Source organism: Galeopterus variegatus, unplaced genomic scaffold, assembly GCF_000696425.1.
Source record: "Galeopterus variegatus unplaced genomic scaffold, G_variegatus-3.0.2 Scaffold4193, whole genome shotgun sequence".
Lineage (NCBI taxonomy): Eukaryota > Metazoa > Chordata > Mammalia > Dermoptera > Cynocephalidae > Galeopterus > Galeopterus variegatus.
In genome coordinates this window covers 147533-167982 of record NW_007730304.1, presented here as the reverse complement: position 1 = coordinate 167982, position 20450 = coordinate 147533, and the positions used below count along the sequence as shown (strand labels likewise).

At 43.3% G+C, this 20450-nt stretch overlaps 1 protein-coding gene across 1 annotated transcript in view; it reads left to right on the top strand.

The window, feature by feature from the left end:
• The window catches only part of KIAA0895 (KIAA0895 ortholog), a 41509-nt gene extending 30795 nt beyond the window's left edge, over positions 1–10714 (top strand). Inside the window, exons 5-6 of the mRNA XM_008586974.1 lie at positions 6077–6174; positions 10114–10714. Coding sequence (XP_008585196.1) covers positions 6077–6174; positions 10114–10272 — 257 coding nt within the window. The 3' untranslated portion in view covers positions 10273–10714. The remainder of the gene's footprint in view (positions 1–6076; positions 6175–10113) is intronic.
• The last annotated feature ends 9736 nt before the right edge of the window (positions 10715–20450 follow it).

Here is a 20450-nt window from a genome sequence, read left to right as displayed (position 1 = left end):
CATTTCTGTACAGGTCTTTGTGTGGATGTTTTCATTTCTCTTGGATGTACACCTAGCAGTGTAATTGTAGTCATATGGTAACTATATTTAACCTTTTGAGGAACTGCCAAAATGTTTTTCAAAGCGACTACATTTTTACATTCCTACCAGTGTGTGAGTGTTCCTATTTGTCTACATCCTCACTATTTTCATTTTTTAAATTATTATTATTATTATTGTTATAACCATCCCAGTGGTGCAAAGTGGCATCTCATTGTGGTTTTGATTTGCAGTTCCCTGATGGCTAATGATGTTAAGCATCTTTTCATGTGCTTATTGGCCATTATACAAATGTCTTATTTGGAGAATTGTCTGTTTTGATCCTTTGACCATTTTAAAATTTATTTTTCTTCTTATTGAGTTGTCAGAGTTCTTTATATATTCTAGATACAAGTCTCCCATCAGTTATATGATTTATAAATATTTTCTACCATCCTGTATGTTGTCTTCATTTTTGTAATGATGTTCTCTGACTTTTTAAAAGTAAATTTTAGACTTGACATTTCATTCCTAAAAACTTGAGCATGCATCTCTAAGAATTAGGACATTCTTCTATCTTATACAATATCATTACTACATTTAAGAAAGTGAACATTAATTCAGCAATATTAATAAATATGAGACTTCCCGTCAAGATGGCAGAATAGACAGTCCCCAGTGTCACTCTTTCCCACAAATCAACGAATTTACAACTATAAAAATGTAACATCAGGGCCGACCTGTGGCTCACTCGGGAGAGTGCAGTGCTGATAGCACCAGGGCCGCAGGTTCGGATCCCATATAGGGATGGCTGGTTCGCTCACTGGCTGAGCGTGGTGCTGACAACACCAAGTCAAGGGTTAAGATCCCCTTACCGGTCATCTTTTAAAAAAAAAAAAAAATGTAACATCAGTCAGGCTGGGGCCGTTGGAGCTCAGGTGAAGAGGAGGAGAGACCAATGGAACTCACGAAGGTGGGAGAAACCATGAAGAGAGAAAGAAAAACCTGCTCTCAGCATTTTGGGCTGCGGCCACTTTAATGCTGGAGCGCGTGAAGCAGGAGCCGGCAGAAGCCGCAGCCATGCCCTTTATCAGCACCGCACTCTCCCAAGTGAGCCACGGGCCGGCCCAGCCATGCCCTTTAGATCGAATTACTTGGAAGTGGAAGGGGAGAAGAGGACTTTGATGGCCCCCAGGAAAGCAAGACCACTAACAGGGTTCCAATGGACCCACGCAGGAACAAGGAGCCAGAACAGCTGAAAAAGGGGAGCCACTCAGAGGCCGGTGCATCATCACAAGGGACCAGCGCAGGGCCTGTCCTATGGGAAGTGTTTGGAGCATGGGCGGTGAGGGAGATGGGCCCACCGGGGGAACACTGGGAACACAGCAAGGACAGGCAATCCGCCCCCCAATCAGGTCAGGAATGCAGAATTGCATGGGATACAGTTTGATGAAAAAACTCAGACCCAGATCAGAGTTTCTACACAACCCAGGTACACCAGATCTCTGGAGAGCTGGAAGTACCTATAAGGTCAACTATTAAACCCTGAGCTGCACAAAAAGCCTTTCCTAGGGAAACAGCAGCAAAACCAATTTAGTTCAACCACAGAGCTCAAGTACTGTTTCCCACAGGAAGTTCCCCTACTTTAGAAGCAAGCAAAGGACAAAAACTTAGTTCTGGCCCAGGCACACCATGAATGCCTTGGGGCCCACCAGGGCAATTTACCTCAACCACACAGCTCAAGTACTGGTTCCCACAGGAAGTTTCCCTGTTTTAGAACTAAGCAAAGGACAAAGACTTAGTTCTGGCCCAGGCACACCATGTATGCCTTGGGGCTCACCAGGGGACATGAGGCATGCAGCCAGGGGTAGGACCCCTGCCTACAGCCACTCACACCACCAGCACCTTGGGGCCCCACCCAGGAACCCAAGGACTGGACCCCACTCCCACATACAGGCATACCACCAGTGCCTAGGGGCCCACCTGGGGACCTGGGGCTAGCAGCCAGAGACTGGACCTTCTTCCCACAACTAGGCACACCACTCCAGCACCTCAGGGCTCACCAGGGATCCGAGGCATGGAGAATGGGACCGGACCCCCCTCCCACAACCAGGCACACCATGTCAGTGCCTCAGGGCCCACCCAGGGACCCAGGGCATGGAGAAGGGGACCGAACCCCTCTCCCACAGCCAGCCTCACCACACCAGCGCATTGGGGCCTGCCCAGGGACCCAGGATAAGGAGTTGGGACTGGACCCACCCTCCCACAATGAGGCATGCTGGGACAGCACATCAGGGCCTGCCCAGGGGCCCGAGGCATAGAGAAGGGAACCAAACCTCCCTCCCACAACCAGCCACCCCATGCGAGTGCCTCGGGGCCTTCCCGGGCCGATAAGGAGTTGGGACTGGACTCACCCTCCCACAATGAGGCATGCTGGGACAGTGCAGCAGGGCCCATATGAAGCCAGGGATCAGACACTCTCCACAACCAGGCACACTGCCAGCACCACGGAGCAGGCCAAAATCATCTCCTCCATGTGGGTGGCCCACCACAGCCACCACGATAACCATGGCTGCCGTGAAGGTGGCTAGACACCACAACCACCACGCAGATGGTCACCAACCACTGGAGTGAGTTGACATAAGGAGAGTCACCAGCAGAGATAAAGGAGGAGGATGTCTGTCTCCACAGAGACCATTTCATAGTGACAGAAGAGACATCTGCTCTATGATAGTATTGGGGGACCTGCTCATGCCTCTCAGCATTGGACAGATCATTTGGGCAGCAAATCAACAGAGTAACCATTATTCTTTCAGAAGGAGACAAGAAATCTAGCGTAATTACAGGGGGGAGGGGGAGAAAAAGGAGGATGGGGCAGGATTGGATAAGCTGCTTGTGAACATAAACACACACTGTGATTGCACTCTTTCCCTCTATTTTCTTTAGACAAATAATAAATCAAAGAGTGCTAGACATTCCCAATGAAACAACAGATTCAGGAAAGATCACTGATGGACGCTAAAACCATTAGATAAAACTCTGTTTGGGAGCAGGATATTCACAGTCTTTGTCACCTCACAGATCACTTATTATTTACAAAGAGGAAAAGGAAGATGTACCTTTAGAAAGGAAAGAGTTCATAATCATCACCTTAAATGAGGATCATACTTGGCATTTCTAATGGTGAGACAATCTATCATTAGGTGGCTCTTGATGTGACCCAACATACTTATGTAGTATTCTTGCCAAAGACATTTTCCCTGAATCTAATCCTGAGCAAACAATCAAACACATACAGATTGTGAGCCATTCTATAAGAACACTGGCCTGGACTTCAAAAAAAAAAAAAAAAGACACTATCATAACAAACAGAAAAGCTGGGTACAATTGCTCCATATTTAAAAAAAGCTAAAAAGACATAACCATCAAAAGTAATTTGTGAACCCTAATTGGAACTGGATATTTAAAAAAAAAACAGCTATAAAGAACATTTTTTGGAACAGTTGGAGAAATTTAAATATGGTGTGTATACGAGGGTACTTCAAAAAGTTTGTGGAATCATATTATCTTTTAATCCCAGTTTTCCACAAACTTTTTGAAGTACCCTCGTATACACACCATATTTAAATTTCTCCAACTGTTCCAAAAAATGTTCTTTATAGCTGTTTTTTTTTTAAATATCCAGTTCCAATTAGGGTTCACAAATTACTTTTGATGGTTATGTCTTTTTAGCTTTTTTTAAATATGGAGCAATTGTACCCAGCTTTTCTGTTTGTTATGATAGTGTCTTTTTTTTTTTTTTTTGAAGTCCAGGCCAGTGTTCTTATAGAATGGCTCACAATCTGTATGTGTTTGATTGTTTGCTCAGGATTAGATTCAGGGAAAATGTCTTTGGCAAGAATACTACATAAGTATGTTGGGTCACATCAAGAGCCACCTAATGATAGATTGTCTCACCATTAGAAATGCCAAGTATGATCCTCATTTAAGGTGATGATTATGAACTCTTTCCTTTCTAAAGGTACATCTTCCTTTTCCTCTTTGTAAATAATAAGTGATCTGTGAGGTGACAAAGACTGTGAATATCCTGCTCCCAAACAGAGTTTTATCTAATGGTTTTAGCGTCCATCAGTGATCTTTCCTGAATCTGTTGTTTCATTGGGAATGTCTAGCACTCTTTGATTTATTATTTGTCTAAAGAAAATAGAGGGAAAGAGTGCAATCACAGTGTGTGTTTATGTTCACAAGCAGTTCTAGTTCTCAGTAAGTATGCTGCTCTAATAGAAAGTTAAAAAATTTTGTCAGTAGCCTTAAGACTTCAGATTGCCCACAAAATATTTAGGGTTTTTTTGTTTTTAATAAGATAAGAAGCAAAGTATATGGCAATACAAAAATGCCTTTGAAAAAGGGATAAGAATTTGGAAACATTGGTTTAAAAGTTATTTAGACTTTCAGAGTAGTTTAATATATCAACAAATGTTCTTCTAAAAGTATTTTTAAGCTATTTATTTGGAGCTTGGAAATACTCAAGTCAGTGGCAGTTGTTGCCAGCCCAGCCCACATTAACGTTTTGTAGCAATGATGTAGTTGTATGACTGTGGTGCCTGAGAGCCAGGACCAGGCAAGAGAGGAAACAGGAAAGAGGAGGACACCTGCCTGTAACTACCTCCAGGCTGAGTATTCGATAAACAGCGTGTCTGCCATTTCCAGTCTAGATTCCCTTGCCGGTATTTTAGTGCTCTGTACCAAGATGCACGGGGCTTTCATGTTGCCCTTGACACCGCATGGAGGCACATCACTTTTAGAGTGGTTGGTTCCCCCCCCCTTTTTGTTTTTGGGTTTTTTAAACTTTTTTTTGTTTTGTTTGGCGGCTGGCTGGTACAGGGATCAAAAACTTGGTGTTATCAGCACCATCTCTAACTAACAGCTAACCGGCCAACCCTTTTTTTAAAACTTTTTACTATGGGAAATCTCAAATATATACAAAAGGAGAATGATTGATATGCTGAACCCTCATTAATACATTATCTGATCTTAGTAATTATCAACATTTTCTTTTTTTTTATTTTGACGGCTGGCCAGTATGGGGACCCGAACCCTTGACCTTGGTGTTACAACACTGTGACCAACTGAGCTAACCAGCCAGCCATAATTATCAACATTTTCTAATGTGGTTCATCTGTTCTTCCAAGTTCCTGTTTTTCTACGGTATTTCAAAGCCAATTCCAACATCATGTCTTTTACCTATAAATATTTCAGTATGCATCTCAACTGATTAGGACAACTTTTTTTTGTAATCCCCATGCTATTAGCATGCCTAACACAATTAACAATAATTCCTTAATGTATCAAGATGGAAAAAAAGGTTTTCTTTGTAAATAGAACATCCTTTCCTAACAAGGCTCAGATCTCGTGAGTTGTTCCTACTTTTCATGTCGTCGTCTTGCATGGTTTTTTTTTTTTTTTTTTTTTTTTTTTTTTTTTGTATTTCCAAACCTGCCTATTCTTTAAAATCTAGTTCTGATTTTTGTTTTCATAGGAAGGAATAGTATCAGAATCACCTAGAGTGTTTTTAAAACATAGTCTTTTTCGGGCCGAGCCCGTGGCGCACTCGGGAGAGTGCGGCGCTGGGAGCGCAGGAGCACTCCCGCCGCGGGTTTGGATCCTATATAGGGATGACCGGTGCGCTCCCAGTGCTCACTGGCTGAGCGTGGTGCGGCCGGTCTCAAAAAGGACAAAAAAAAAAAAAAACATAGTCTTTTTTTAAGGAGGGAAGGGGCATTACCAGTCCTTTTTTAATAATGGGATGGGGGATGTTATTTTAATAATGGGGAGGGGAACTGGGGGCAGGGAATTCTTAAACCGAAGCTACTCATCTGTATACTGTGCTGGTACCTTCCCCAAGACCTTACATTTTATGTTATGAAGATAATTAAATAAAAATACATGCTGGCAAATTAGAGGTTTTTTTTTAAATACAGGACTGATTTCTACAGTAAAAAAGAATGGGTTAGTATCTGATCACATCAGAAAGTAAACACTGTTCTGTTTCCTCTAGGGTGTTTCAGTAAAGACCAGGTATACTTGGATGGAATCCTTCAAATCCTCCGATACAGAGAGACCATAGACTTTCATCTGCTGATCGCTCTGGGGAAGGTGAGTAAAAACAGTGACACAGAGTCCCCAAACACACTAGGTCACCATTTCCTGCAGCTTGATTTTATGATGAAGTAAGACTCAAGTTCAAACTATTTTTACTTTATTGTTGGAATAAGTTCTCTTTATGTGATATTGGGAGGGAAGAAATATGGTTCTGTCATAGAACCAAATGGCAAAATTTCCCAAATTGTTTCCAAAATGTCCTTTGTAGCTTTTTTTTTGTGTGTGTGTGGTCTGGGATCCCATCACAATTTATGCATTGCATTTGGTTATAATATTTCATCTCATTTAATCTAGAACAGTCCCCCTCACTCCATTCTTTTTGTTTCCATGACATTTTTGAGAGTCCAGGGCAGTTTTCTTGAGAATTCCTGCCATCTGGATTATTGGATTATTTCCTCATGATAAGATTCAGGTTAAACATTTTTGGCAAGAATACTACAGGAGTGATGTTGTGTATTTCCCACTGTATCACATTAGAAAACACATGCCATTGTGCCCCATTATTGCGGGTGCTCTGTTCAATCACTGGGGTGAGTTAGTATCTACCAGTTCTCACCATTGTAAATGTATCTTTCCCCCACTACGTTAATAAGTAATCTGTAGGGAGATACCTGTGAATGGACTGTTCCCTGACAACCTTTTGAGGAATGGTTTTTTACATCCACTGAGGATTCTTGCCCAAATCAATTATTACACTGGTGGTATAATAAAATAGGGATCTTCTAATTTGGTTACGTTTCTTCTTTTACTTCCCTTTTCTATAGTATTATTATGGACTTATTCTTTTTGATTCAATGTTTTCATGGCTGATCCTATGTTTCTTAAATATGTCTCAACGTTTTCTGGCAAAGTAAAATGTTCTGGGCTCATCTTGTACTTTTCCAACCCAAATCCGAGATTAGCCATTTCTTCTGTGAAGACTTGATTAGTTTTAGTGAGAAATGGTATTTAGAGCACAAGATCTAAAAAAAAAAAAACCAAAAAAAGAAAACAAGATCTGAGCACCAAGTATGCACCTTGCTACTGTGGTACTCTTGCTTCTAGACCTTTTCAATGAGCAAATCATATACAACAGTCCCTCGGTATCTGTGGGGGATAGTCCCTTATATAAAATAGTGTAGTATTTGCATATAACCTATGCACATCCTTCCATGTACTTTAAATAATTTCTATATTACTTACAATACCTAATACAATGTAAATGCTATATAAATAGTTGTTATACTGTATTGTTTAGGGAATAATGATAAGGAAAAAAAATCTGTGCATGTTCAGTACAGACACAATTTGTTTTTGAAAAATATTTTCGGTCTGCAGTTGGTTGAATCCACAGACAAGGAACCCATGGATATGGGTTATTTTAAATCATAAGAGCATTCCAATTCAAATCAGACCCTAAGGATTTTTTCACACCTCCACTCCCATTCCATGTTTATATCTCCCGTCTCTTAAAATGAGAACCTGTTTCCCAATATCAGTATATTTACTTATTCTCTCCTATAATAAACTCAGAATGGTTTAAGAATTACTGAGCCATAACAGTATCAACAAACCTATTTTCATTAAATTTAGTGGTGTAAATACTAAAGTAATTTAAATAATAATAAAAACTAAAACTTAGTAAAATAAAGATGTAATATGAGTATGATTTCTTTTTTTTTTTTTTTCCTTTTTGTCTTTTTTACTGGCCGGTAACGGGATCGCAACCCTCAGTGTCACGCCCGCGCCACGCTCAGCCAGTGAGCGGGAACCGGTCACCACATGGGATCCGAACCCTCAGCGGGAGCACCGCCGTGCTCCCAAGCGGTGCACTCTCCAGTGCGCCACCAGGCCGGCCCTATGAGTATGATTTCTTAAAGCCTTCCTACTGAACCTGAAAGAGTATTGATCAGAAGACAATAGTATTTTATTTAGTTTCTTTATTTTTTTCTTTTATTGTGGCATTGTATTGTTGTTGTTGTTGTTGTTTTGTAGCTGGCCAGTGTGGGTATTTGGACCCTTGACCAACTGAGCTAAGTGGCCAACCCAGCAATACTATTTTAAACAGTCAACTATGTTTTGGAACTTAAAGATGAAGTTTCTCTGTTTTAGAAGTAAGCAAAGGACAAAAAATTAGTTTTGGCCCAGGAACACCACCAGCGCCTTGGAGCCCACCAGGGGACATGAGGCATGAAGTCGGGGACCACACCCCCCTTCCACAACCAGGCACATTGCACCAGCACCTTGGGTCCTTCCTGGGGACCTGAGGCATGGATCTGAGGACTGGACCCCCCCACACACAACCAGGCACACCACGCCAGCACCTCGGGGCCCACCTGGGGACCCAAGGCATGGAGAAGGGGACCGGACCCCCCTCCCACAACCAGGCACACTACACCAGTGCCTCGGGGCCTGCCCAGTGACCCAAGGTCTGGAGCTGGGGACCAGACCCCTGACCCACAACCAGGCACACTGAGCCAGTGCCTCAGGGCCCACTCGGGGACCCGAGGCTTGGAGCCAGGGACCAGATGCTCCTGCCAACCAGGCACACTGCCAGCACCAAGGAGCGTGCCAAAAACATCACCTCCATGTTGATGGCCCACCACAGCCCACAATAACCATGGCTGCTGTGAAAGTGGCTAGACACCACAACCACCACACAGATGGCCCACCAACCACTGGAGTGCATTGACACAAGGAGAGTCACCAGCAGAGATAAAGAAAAGAAGAGGATGTCTCTCTCCACAAAGCCCATTTCAGAGTGACAGAAGAAGCATCTGCAATATGATAATATTGGGGGAACTGGTCACACCTCTCAGCCTTGGACAGATCATCTAGGCAACAAATCAACAGAGTAACCATTATTCTTTCAGAAGGAGAGAAAAAAATCTAGGGTAATTTGCATGGGAGGGGGAAGGAAAGGGGATGGGGAGAGATTGGACAAGGGGCATAAAGAATAATTATGATTTGTAACAATATATATGCTAGTAATATTGATTTGATCAACATTTCTCAATGTTTAACCCCAAAATATGAATAATCAATTTTGATTCAGTAAATTTTTTTTAATTAAATAAATAAATAAATAAAATATTAAAAAAAAAAAAAAAAAAGATGCAAAGATAATTTATAGAACTTAAAAAGTTTCACCCCTAAACCTAGTATAAATGCTTGTGAAGGACTGACTTCTTATATGGTAGAATGAAAGAGATGTGAAATTTTTAATAATACTTACAAAAATTCAAAATAAAAGCAAAGAATATAACACAAATCACAAATTATTCTTTCCCAAGTTAAATAGAAATAGGAGTCCAATATATAATTATGCTAATTTTCTTATTTTATAATATGGTGTTTCTAGCTATATTCTTGATTTTTTCAAATTTAGATTTAGTCAGAAGATTTGCTTGGGTGTAGAATCTCTCTCACAAATATATATATTAAGTTTAGTTGTCTTCTTTTTAGACAAACTGAGTAGATTCAAGATAGAGTGTTAAATCAAATGCTAACTTTCGATCTTCTTTTTAATATGGTCATGGTATGATGGAGGCAGACAAATAATTCTTATTTAACAAAGTAAAGAAAAGTAAGCCACTGAGTTTTGTTATTTTGCAGCTATTAAAGTAATTTGACAAGTGATCTCTGTAGAGTTATGTGCTGCATAACCATGTTTCGGTGAAGGACAGACTGCATATACGGGGGTGATCCCAGAAGGTTATAATGGTTACTCCATATAGCCTCGGTGTGTAGCAAGCTATATTATCTAGATTTGTGTGAGTACCCTCTGTGATGATCGTACAGCAGTGAAATCGCCTAAGAACGCATTCCTTAGAATGTATCCTTGTCATTAGGTAATGCATGATAGTACTTTCATTTAAGACCCAGGGAAGAAATTCATATTCAAAATGTAATTTGTAGTTACATTTTAAAATGCACCCATCTTCCTTTTTTCAGGTTTCTTACGAAGATGTGGATCGCTTAAAAGGATTGGCAGTTATTGAAAACATGAGGGTCCCTCACTTCCTGCAGGACCATGGCCGGTATATGGAACACTTAGAGAAGATCATGGAAGTGAATGAACTGACCGACAGGGAACTGAAAGATCTTATATAGTAATTAGCATTTTTGTAAAAGAAGCTAAGCTATTTCTCCTTGTATATTACCAGTTAGGTGCAGTTGGCACCAGCAGATTTATAAAAGAAGAATGATTGTGTACTTCAGTTTTCTGAAGAATGGTCTTCAATATTCAGCTGAATTTTTAGGTTAAGTACAAACCTTAAACTATTTCTTTAAAATGTTTCTATACCCTGCAGGGGGAAGTTACTTCTTTTGTTATTCGAAAGAGTCAGTTGAAAATGCTACTGATGAACGTTTTTGAAGACTCTTGGTCGAGTTGAGTGATAAACTCCTGCCTGGGCAGTGAGCACTGACCTAGTGCTTCTGCCAGAGCTCCGAGGCCAGCTCCACCTGGAGACTGGCTGAGTTCCAAATGGTGTTAGTCAAACTTCAAGGTTATATTTTATTTGATAAATAATGGTAATTATTCTCCTTTGAAGAATTAGTCTTGTGATGCTCCAAAAAGCTAGCTGTATATCTAAGATTTCTTATTTCTCTTATATGTTAGGTAATGTTAAAAGGAGGGGGAAAGCAATTTGAAAAGTTTTTATTAAATCCTTTATTTTACACATTATTGTTTCACCATCTCAGCTTATAAGAAATACATTAGAGCATTACCTCATTTTGTCCAGTTATCTCTTAACTAAACTCTATTTTTGTTTGCTGAAACATATTGTACCCCTTTAAATTTTTAAGGAAGTTTTAAGGTCTTTCCCTCTGCATTCCATATATAAATGATAAGTACAAGTTCTAGAGAAGTTTGTCTCTGCAAATCAAAATAGTTAGGGAAAATGGGAGCTACTAATCTTTTGATTAAATGAAATGTGTAATGAGCAGGGGACAAAGAGACTGACCTAGTTAATGTAGGAGCTGGATGTTGACTGAGTAGCACCTACAGTAAACTTGACCATGCCCTGAAAGATGAAATTCCTGGACGTTGCTATTTGATAAGCCAGCCTCGTGATATTGGCTCAGTGTATTTTATCAAAATCTTTGACTTCATCAACCCAATAATGTCATAGTTTGAATTTTAAAAATGTGAGTTCTGTTTTGCTATGTTTCTTGTGCTATAAGCTTTTACACTTAGCTTTGTAATTTGTCAGTTTCAGTATATACTTGGATATGTACTCGGGATGAAATGGTTTTTATAACTTTTTTTTTTTTTTTTTTTTTATAAAGATGACCGGTAAGGGGATCTTAACCCTTGGCTTGGTGTTGTCAGCACCATGCTCAGCCAGTGAGCAAACCGGCCATCCCTATATGGGATCCGAACCCAGGGCCTTGGTGTTATCAGCACCGCACTCTCCCGAGTGAGCCACGGGCCGGCCCCTTTATAACTTATTTTAATGATCAGAAAGTACGCTGCTGTAAGCACCCCATCCAAGATTGCTACTGTAATTTCTACCTAAAGCTATCTGAGAGTTTATCTTTACCTTAGTTAGGTTAAACTATGGTGCTAACAATGGTAACTATATATACTGCAAGTCTGGTCCACATTCAAGCTAGAATGATTTTAGGAAATCTTTTGCAGGCTAGGTTATGTGATTTTTCTCTTTCACATATCTATAAGGGCTTGCTTCAGAGAAGAATGTTGCAGCAAATAGGATATACTCTAGCTGGTGCCTGGGGGTTCTTGCAAAGCCATGCATCTTGTCTTTGGTAGTAGAGGGCTAAGCCCCTTGGAGCATTGAAAGGCCCCCCCACAGGTGCCATGCTGGCTGGCATATGTCCTGCACATCTGTGTGCCAGGCTGGGGGCAGAGTGGGCCGGCACTAACCAGACACTGGGATCTATTCTTGACACCTCAAGCACGTATCTTCTTATAGCAGAGTCCTGCACTTTCAGCTTCGTGTGGTGTTTTCTGACTTCATCCTATAACTCTTCAAAGGTGATTGTTGAAACAGTGTCTTAGAAGTGTAGACAGAAATGGCAGTATTTATGTCCTGTGACTTAAGCCTTTGGGCTTGTAAATTCAACATTTGCAGGCAATAATACTGCTAATCTTACATTATGGTTTAAATATAAAGGAAAATCACAGTAGCCTTGCTTCCCTATTGGTAGGATTATTTGCAGTGGTTTTAGTTCCTGAATTTTAAAATAGGTAGATATTCTCTTTTTGTCTGATTTGGAAAAGGAACCTCTTTCTTGCCTTATTGCTTTGATATGAAGACAAAAAACATGAGCATTCTGCAGACTAAAATGACCTTAAATCACATTGATTGTCTTAAAGTATTCTAAAAGTTAGCAGTGAACCAAAAGAAGTTTCAGATTAGCAGAAAAACTTAAAGAGCTCTAAGCTTTGGAAGTTGGGATTGAAGATTTAATGAATGTTTATTAATTCTCTTTTTTGAAATAGCAGTAAGGTCAGTTTTGTTCCCTAAAATAAAAGTTTTAATAAACAGAAAATTATAGCAACAATACTTAGGAAGATTGAAGATTGTGTTAATTTTAATTATAGTAGTTTTTTGCTATAACCTATTGATGATTTCATCAGTTTTGTCCAATAGAATTGTAATATCTCATACAAATTCTGATGAACTGTTAGGTTTTAACATCAGACAGGATTCAAAGTAAAATTATTTGCAAACATAAATACATAGCCTTCATTTCTTTATATTTTTGCCTTTGTAAATGTGTTTAAAATTTGTATTTTTTTGTATATTTTTGGGTATTTTATGTCTAGCTATAATAGCAATAAATAGCACCGAGGTTCTCAAATGAAATATGTGGATATATATGCATGTAAACTTCTGTTCTTTGAAAATGTAATTATATTTTTATTGTGGTGGTTCTCTTTTAGTGAGTGGTAATTATTGCAAGGACATTGGTCATGCTTGTCTTCCAGTGTCCTCACTTACATGTTTGCCACACTTCACCTTTCCCCTAATTATTTCAGCTTATATTCTCATGGGCCCTAGGGAGAAGGGAAAAGGAAAGAGGGACAATTTTGTCTTAAGCTACTACCCTATTCATTTAGTAAACTTTTGTGCGGAACCTGTTGAGGAGCAGGAGCTGTGCTGAATGCCGGAGATCCTCTGAAGAAGACAAGACAGTTCAGTGAGGAAGAGAGGCCCTGAAGCAGGTTACCCATACCCATCAAGTACTGCCAGAAGAACGCATAGTGTAGTCAGCGGGCCTGCCCAGGTGTTTGAAGGAGAGAGAGAAAGATCATTTGCAGAGTGGTGATTGTTCACAGGATTTTATTACTGCTCTTTGCAAGACTTGTGTTTGGAGCATGAGCAGCTTTAGCCCAGGGGAAAGAGTGGACCACAAATGCAGCTGTTTGGGTCCACAAAGGCCTGGGGGAGAGCCCCAAGGCCTCCAGCAGATGCCCGAAGGAGCCAACACTTTATTCTTAAGAAGATGAGCATTGAGCAGGGACCCAAAGGAGAGTGCAGGGCCCATCAAGGGCAAGTAACTAGTCTTTGATTTTGAACCTTTATCTGTGCTTGTGAAAGCCTTGTCAGCTGGCTATGGTTTTTATCCAGTTTCTTTCACTGCAATTCCAATAGCTAAAGGAATTAATGCCTTGAAACTGATGGCCAGGATGTAAAACACCAAGCCGTGCAAGAGCTTTAAGAGTAGGTAGAATTTCAGTGGCCAGTAGTTACAAGAGATTTTAGAGCTCTGGAGATTTTTTTTCCCCCAACATGGGGATGGATAAACCTGAAAAAATCCTGCCACCATAAATACCAAAGTTCTTAATAGCAGCAAATATGTAAATGACCTAAGGTGTAACTATCACAAATTTAGATAAACCAGATATTTGGTTTTCTTGCCATTTAAAACTATACCTCTATCATATTTAGAGTACTTTCTAGTTAATTATTGTATATCTCTAAAAGAATTAAGTAGCTTGGATCCTGCAGGTAAACTGACCTTCCTAGATCTAGGAAGACTAATTATTTTTGTCACTGGTTTGTGTTGGAAATCTAATTCTCTACGGTGAATTATTTGGAATGCTTCAGCCAGCAATTAGATCTTGACAAGCAGTGAACAGCCTGAGGGAGTGTGAGGCAGTCTGAGTACCAGCCAGAGTTCGGGTGATTTCCGAGTGCCCCTCTACCGCTCGCCGCCAGGGGGACCTCTAGCTTCTTTCTTTTTTCCTGCTCTTCCCTCTCTTCTCCCTTCCACTGTTTTGCGGTGTTTTTAAGGCATTTTTTCATTTTTATTTCTAGCAGTTTACAGTTTCATTCTTTTACACTTAAATTTTTGATAAATGTAGAGTTTATCATAATGTAGAGGTAAGGATCCAACTCTTTTAAAAATTTTATTTCCATTTTTATTTTTAATTTTAATTTTTTTCAAAATATTTTAACATTTGCTTGTACGTATGTGTGGGGTACAGTATGTTGTTTCAATACATGCATATACTAGGGCCGGCCCGTGGCTCACTTGGGAGAGCTTGGTGCTGACAGCACCAAGTCAAGGGTTAAGATCCCCTTACCGGTCATCTTTAAAACAAACAAACAAAAAAACAAAAAAACATGCATAATACTGCACAATGAGTCACTTAGGGTAGATAGCATAGTTTTGTACCCATTTCTTTTGCTGGAGGACCTCTGGATGTTTAATCTTGCTGATTGACCCTTGAAACTAAATCCCAATCTAAGCTGATTTCAGGCAAGCGTAACTGATGTAGGAAAGATTTGTATATCCCTTCAAAGAATTGAGAAGAAGGAGTTACTGAAGTCTTTCGCGGGCCTGTTCCAAACTCTATTTCCTCTGTGCAGTATAAATTGCACACTGACAAGTTTGTTATAAAATTCCTTGAGGTGATTTGGACTGAAAAGCAATATACATACTCTGTATACTTGTATTTATAGTCTTGAGAAATATCTTCAATAACATTTCAGTGTGTCCATTTGAAACAATATGTGAATACCAGCAAGTTGAAATTCTGGTCCTACTTTATTTAACCCACATAAACACTTTAGACACCTCTCAGTGAAACCAGTTTTTTCCTCTTAGAGAAATGGGAGAGAAGGAGATACTGGGGAAAGTAACCAAATCCTGTGGCCAGAAAGATTTCTTAGCTCAACAACTAACAATGTCCCACAAACTAAGATCCCCATTGTTTCTAGATTACAGGCAAGGCGAGGGAATTCAGTATCTAATCTTAAACCCCACTTTGCTTAGATACACAGCAGCTTGCTGGCTTTTGCCAGAAACAAGATACCTAGTAACAATGCAGCCTTCAGACCCTTGGAGCCTCTGGACTGTCTTCAAATAAAATAGTGGACTCTGCAGAGGCCTAGCTCCCTCTCACCCCACCCACCTTCTCCCAGGTAAACGGACCTCCTGCAAACTGGGATTCCTTCCCAGGGCTATTACGCAAACCTCTGAGGTGTTTAAGGGTTAGATGTGGCTGGATTTGTCTGGGAGAATTCTAGGCTTTGAGAACACAAATATTATGTTGAGGATAAGAATTGAGGCCCTTGCCTCCACACCTCCAGGGTCCCCCTGGAAGCTGCTGCTGGTGAAGGCCAGGGCCAAGGCCAAGGCTAGCTCCTCATGGTTCTGATCCTCCTATGTGTTGATGGCTCCAGGTTGGCAGTGCACGTCTTCTACCCATGAGCCTCAGCACCACAGTCACTCAGGTTGGCGGCTCCTGGCCAGCAGGTTCATGAGACCTCTCTGGGAGATAAGCGTAGGAAGGTCTGACTTTTAAGTTCTCTGGCAATCTGGCCCTCTTCAGAAAGATTCAGAAAAAAAGCAAAAAACGTCCTAGAGCTCCCGTGGCTAACCAGCTCTGTAAATAGTGAAGATTTACTCACCATCATCTTATTTGGTAGTTATGGTAATGAAACAATCCTCACTGTCAGCTCCCATAGGACGGCAAAGCCGAGGACTCAGACTCTTAATAAAATCGTCACAGTAACAGTGGTTCCCTAGCTGTCGTCTGTCAACTTCAGTCCTACACTTTGTCAGCTGCCTCGCTGCTTTCTGACACAGGATTGGGTAGCTATTGTCCTTGCTGCTAAAAGGATCCCTTACCTAGCCATTGGGAGCCACACGAAAAATCTAAGTAAATAAGCCACGACATTTCTTCTTGACACTTCAGTCACACTGTCTCTGTCCTCTTTGATATTATTTATAGTAGCTTCAGTGAGACTTCTAAGGAAGTTGTTTAAACCAACTCCCTTCACATTGGTATTTCTCAAAGTGTGAGCCTCAGGCCACCGTCACTGATTGAGCTGGGCCACAGGCCAGGCCTAGTCAGCGTACCAGCATCGGACTGTGGGTTAGGGCTTAAGGATCTACATGTCAGAAAGCTGCTCAGGTGATTCTTGCATGCGCCAAAGTGGGAGGACTACTGTCCCGAGAGAAATTCTCTCTGGATATGGTGAAGGAGACCAAGGGCCTGGGAAATGCAGTTCACGAACTGCCCGCCATCACCCAGCAAGTCTGCAGCATAGGGGGCCCACTCCTCAGATTCCTGACTCCCTGTCCCTGGGTTTTTGCAGTCAGTGAATGAGGGCGATTAATAGAGCCCAGAAAATTCATGGGATACCTTGATGCACAGAATAGGGCTGGTGCCCCGTTTGCCAAGAGGTAAAGCCATCTCTGGAATTTCTGTTTTAAAATGCCACTTCAGGGTGTCTCAACTCACAGCAAAGAAACTACCGTGTAATCCACAGCAGGTCTGGGGCAGCCCAGGGCCCTACTCCAGCTGCAAACTCAGGCTCTGTCCAAAGTAGCTGGTTCTAGTGCATTCACACAACCCCAGCCAGCTGCGCTCACTCCTTGACACAGTAAAGCTTGAGTCCCTAATGCTCCCCACCCCAGCAACAGCCGTTTGGTTAATAGTTCGCCACAGTGGAAGTCAGTGGGGCTCTGAGTGATTGCGTCCTCCCTCACTGACTATTGATTGGAACTCGGCCTGCTAAGCTGACACTATTAGGCACACCCAGAATCAAAAGCACCGAGTGAAGCATGCCTTATGTGGTCTGACCCCGAAACTCAGGAAAACAGAAGCAGGTGGGAAATCTTCTGGGGCCTTTTCTCTTTCCCGCTTTTTCCTCCTGCCCAGGCCACCTGGAAGGAGGGAGTCAGTGAGCCAGGTCCTTGCAAGAACTGAACTCTCTAGGGACAAAGCAACACCCAGATCTTTTCCTGCTGCTCTCTTTAGCAAGCATTTGTACTCACTGCTCTTGCAGACCCAAGTTTTCAATATTACCAAGCCCAACCTGGCTGCCCAGGCATGATCGGAGGAGAGTACCCCCGTCCCAGCACTGCCCCCACCCCAGGATAAAGGGAGGAAGCAGGAGCCAGTGGTCCTGGGAAGACCCAAGTTTTCAATATTACCAAGCCCAACCTGGCTGCCCAGGCATGATCGGAGGAGAGTGCCCCCGTCCCAGCACTGCCCCCACCCCAGGATAAAGGGAGGAAGCAGGAGCCAGTGGTCCCGGGGTGCCTCAGACAGCACCTCACCTTTGCCTTCAGTGCTTGTCCTTGCTGTCCCAGGCTGCACCATCACCCTGTCTCTTTGCCATCTGCTCTCTGCAGTCTGTGATTCTGGGGCAAGACCAAGGTCCCAGGTCAGCATCCCGAGCAGTTTCCAGAAAGCAGGAAGCCACACATACCGCCAGTGCCTCGGGGGCCCTCCTGGGGGCCCGGGGCATCAAGCCGGGCGGGGACCGGACCCCATGCCCACAACCAGGCACACCACCAGCACCAAGGAGCATACCAAAAACATCACCTCCATGTGGGTGGGCCACCACAGCCACCACAGTAACCACGGCTGCCATGAAAGTGGATGAACCTCACAACCACCGTGCAGATGGTCCACCAGCCACTGCAGTGCATTGACACAAGGAGAGTCACCAGCAGAGACCAAAGAAGAGGACGTCTGTCTCCACAAAGCCCATTCCAGAGACAGAAGAAGCACCTGCTCTATGATAATGTTGGGGGAGCTGATCGCACCTCTCAGCACTGCACAGATCATCTAGGTAGCAAGTCAACAGAGTAACCATTACTCTTTCAGGAGGAGAGAAGCAATCTAGGGTTATCAGAGGGGGGAGGGGGGGAGGGGGAGAGATTGGACAGGGGGCACAGAGAACAAGTACAATTTGTAGCAATATACATACTAGTAATATTGATTTGATCAACATATGTCAACACTAAATCCCAAAAATATGTATATCAATTATGATTCAATAAAAAAAAAAAGCAGGAAGCCACAGGAAATGCTCTCTGGCCTGTCCCATCTGCACTAGCTCTACCCGTTTATGTCAAAGCCACTTGTTGTCGACAGGTCCCCTGCCAACTGCACTTCTTGTCACAGTAAAACTTGAGTCTGTTATGTTCTCTCCCCCGCCCCCCACTGCATTTAATTAATTGACCACAATGGAAGTCAGCAGGGCGCGTGGGCGATTGCTGTTCCCGTCACTGACTGTTGGAACTCAGCCTGCTAAGCAGACACCCCAATCAAAAGCCCCAGGTGAAGCCTGCACTATGTGGTTTGACCCTGAGAACCAGGGTTGTCCCCATCCCTAATGGTGGCCCCTCTCCTGCCCAGCAAACTCCTCCCAATAGGTCCTCGCTGCCGTCAGCAGTGGTTGCGACTACCTGTGCCTGCACTTTGAGCCCTGGCATCTGAATTCCTGTTGGTCCTCATGGTGCTGGTTCACACAAAGGGGCCTCCACGTGCTCGCTGGGGCTGTCACTGAATCTTCACCACCGCTGGACTTTGCTCAGGTCTGAGTGACAGCCAGGAGTTAACGGCACCATCCAGACTGTAGAAAAGCACGCCCATTCCCGAGGCACATGCTGCCATTTCTCAATGGCATCTGCCTGGCCGTCGTACCGTCATATCAACGTATCACCAATGCCATGGAAATGTGGTCTGGGGACTCCCAAAACCCTTCTACCTGCCCTGTCCTCCTGTCCTTCCCAGAGAAGGTTGGCCAGCACTGAAGACAGTAACGATAACGATGGTGTGATGATGAGTTGACGCCAAAACACTTCATGTAGCCTTTATGACAATATCACAAGGGGGGCAGGAGTAGCCTGATGACAATATCACAAGGGGGGCAGGAGTAGCCTTGATGACAATATCACAAGGGGGGCAGGAGTAGCCTTGATCACAACATCACAAGGGGGGCAGGAGTAGCCTTGATGACAACATCACAAGGGGGGCAGGAGTAGCCTCATTTTTCAGTGAGGTTCAGAGGAGGTCAAGTACCCTGCCCAAAGTCACACCAATGCTAAGTTCCGGGTGGATCAAAGCAGAAGTTTGGGACCTGAACACCTGTTACAGCCAAGTTCTTAGTGTCCCCAAGGGCTTCTCTCACTCTCTTCCTGCCTGTGCCCCTAAACTTGCTGGATGTCCCGCTCTACCTGAGACCATTCCAGGAACTGCTCCCAAAGGATGGGTCCACGCAGAGGAACGGCTCTGCCGCTCACGTGCAGAGACAGTGCAGACATGGCGGGTGAAGGGTGAAGGGAGGCAGGGCCGGGAGAAAGCGGCTTGGCTGCTGCTCTGCTGTGTCGCTCCCGGAGTCAGGCTCTGCACGGAGTGACAAGGCCAGCAGAGTGAGCGCGGGGAGACCTGCCCCCTCCAGGGCCTCCCCCTGACCTCCCCGCCACTGCTCCTGGCAGCAGAGCCTTCTCTGGCTCTGCTGTGTCGCTCCCGGAGTCAGGCTCTGCACGGAGTGACAAGGCCAGCAGAGTGAGCTCGGGGAGACCTGTCCCCTCCAGGGCCTCCCCCTGACCTCCCCGCCACTGCTCCTGGCAGCAGAGCCTTCTCTGGGCAGGGGAGCACAGCACACTCCACTTGGCTTTGGGGCGCTGCGTAGTCCCCCCACCTCCAGCTTCTGTTGCTTACACCCCATCTTCCCTAAGCTTTATTCATTCACCCACTTACTCCACAAATGCTGCAAAGGGCCGGGTTCCAGGGATACAGAAATGATCATCTATTCCTGGGGCTGCCATAACAAAATACCACAAACTGGGTGGCTTAACAGAACAGAAATTAATTCTCTTACAGTTCTAGAGGCTGGAAGTCTAAGATCAAAGTGTCAGCAGGGCCGTGCTCCCTCTGAAACCCATAGGGAGATCCCTTCCTTGCCTCTTCCAGCTGGTAACGTTGGGATCTGTGGTGTTCCTTGGCTTGCAGATGCGTCACTCCAATCTCCGCCTCGGTGGTCGCTTGGCATTCCCCTGCAAGTCTC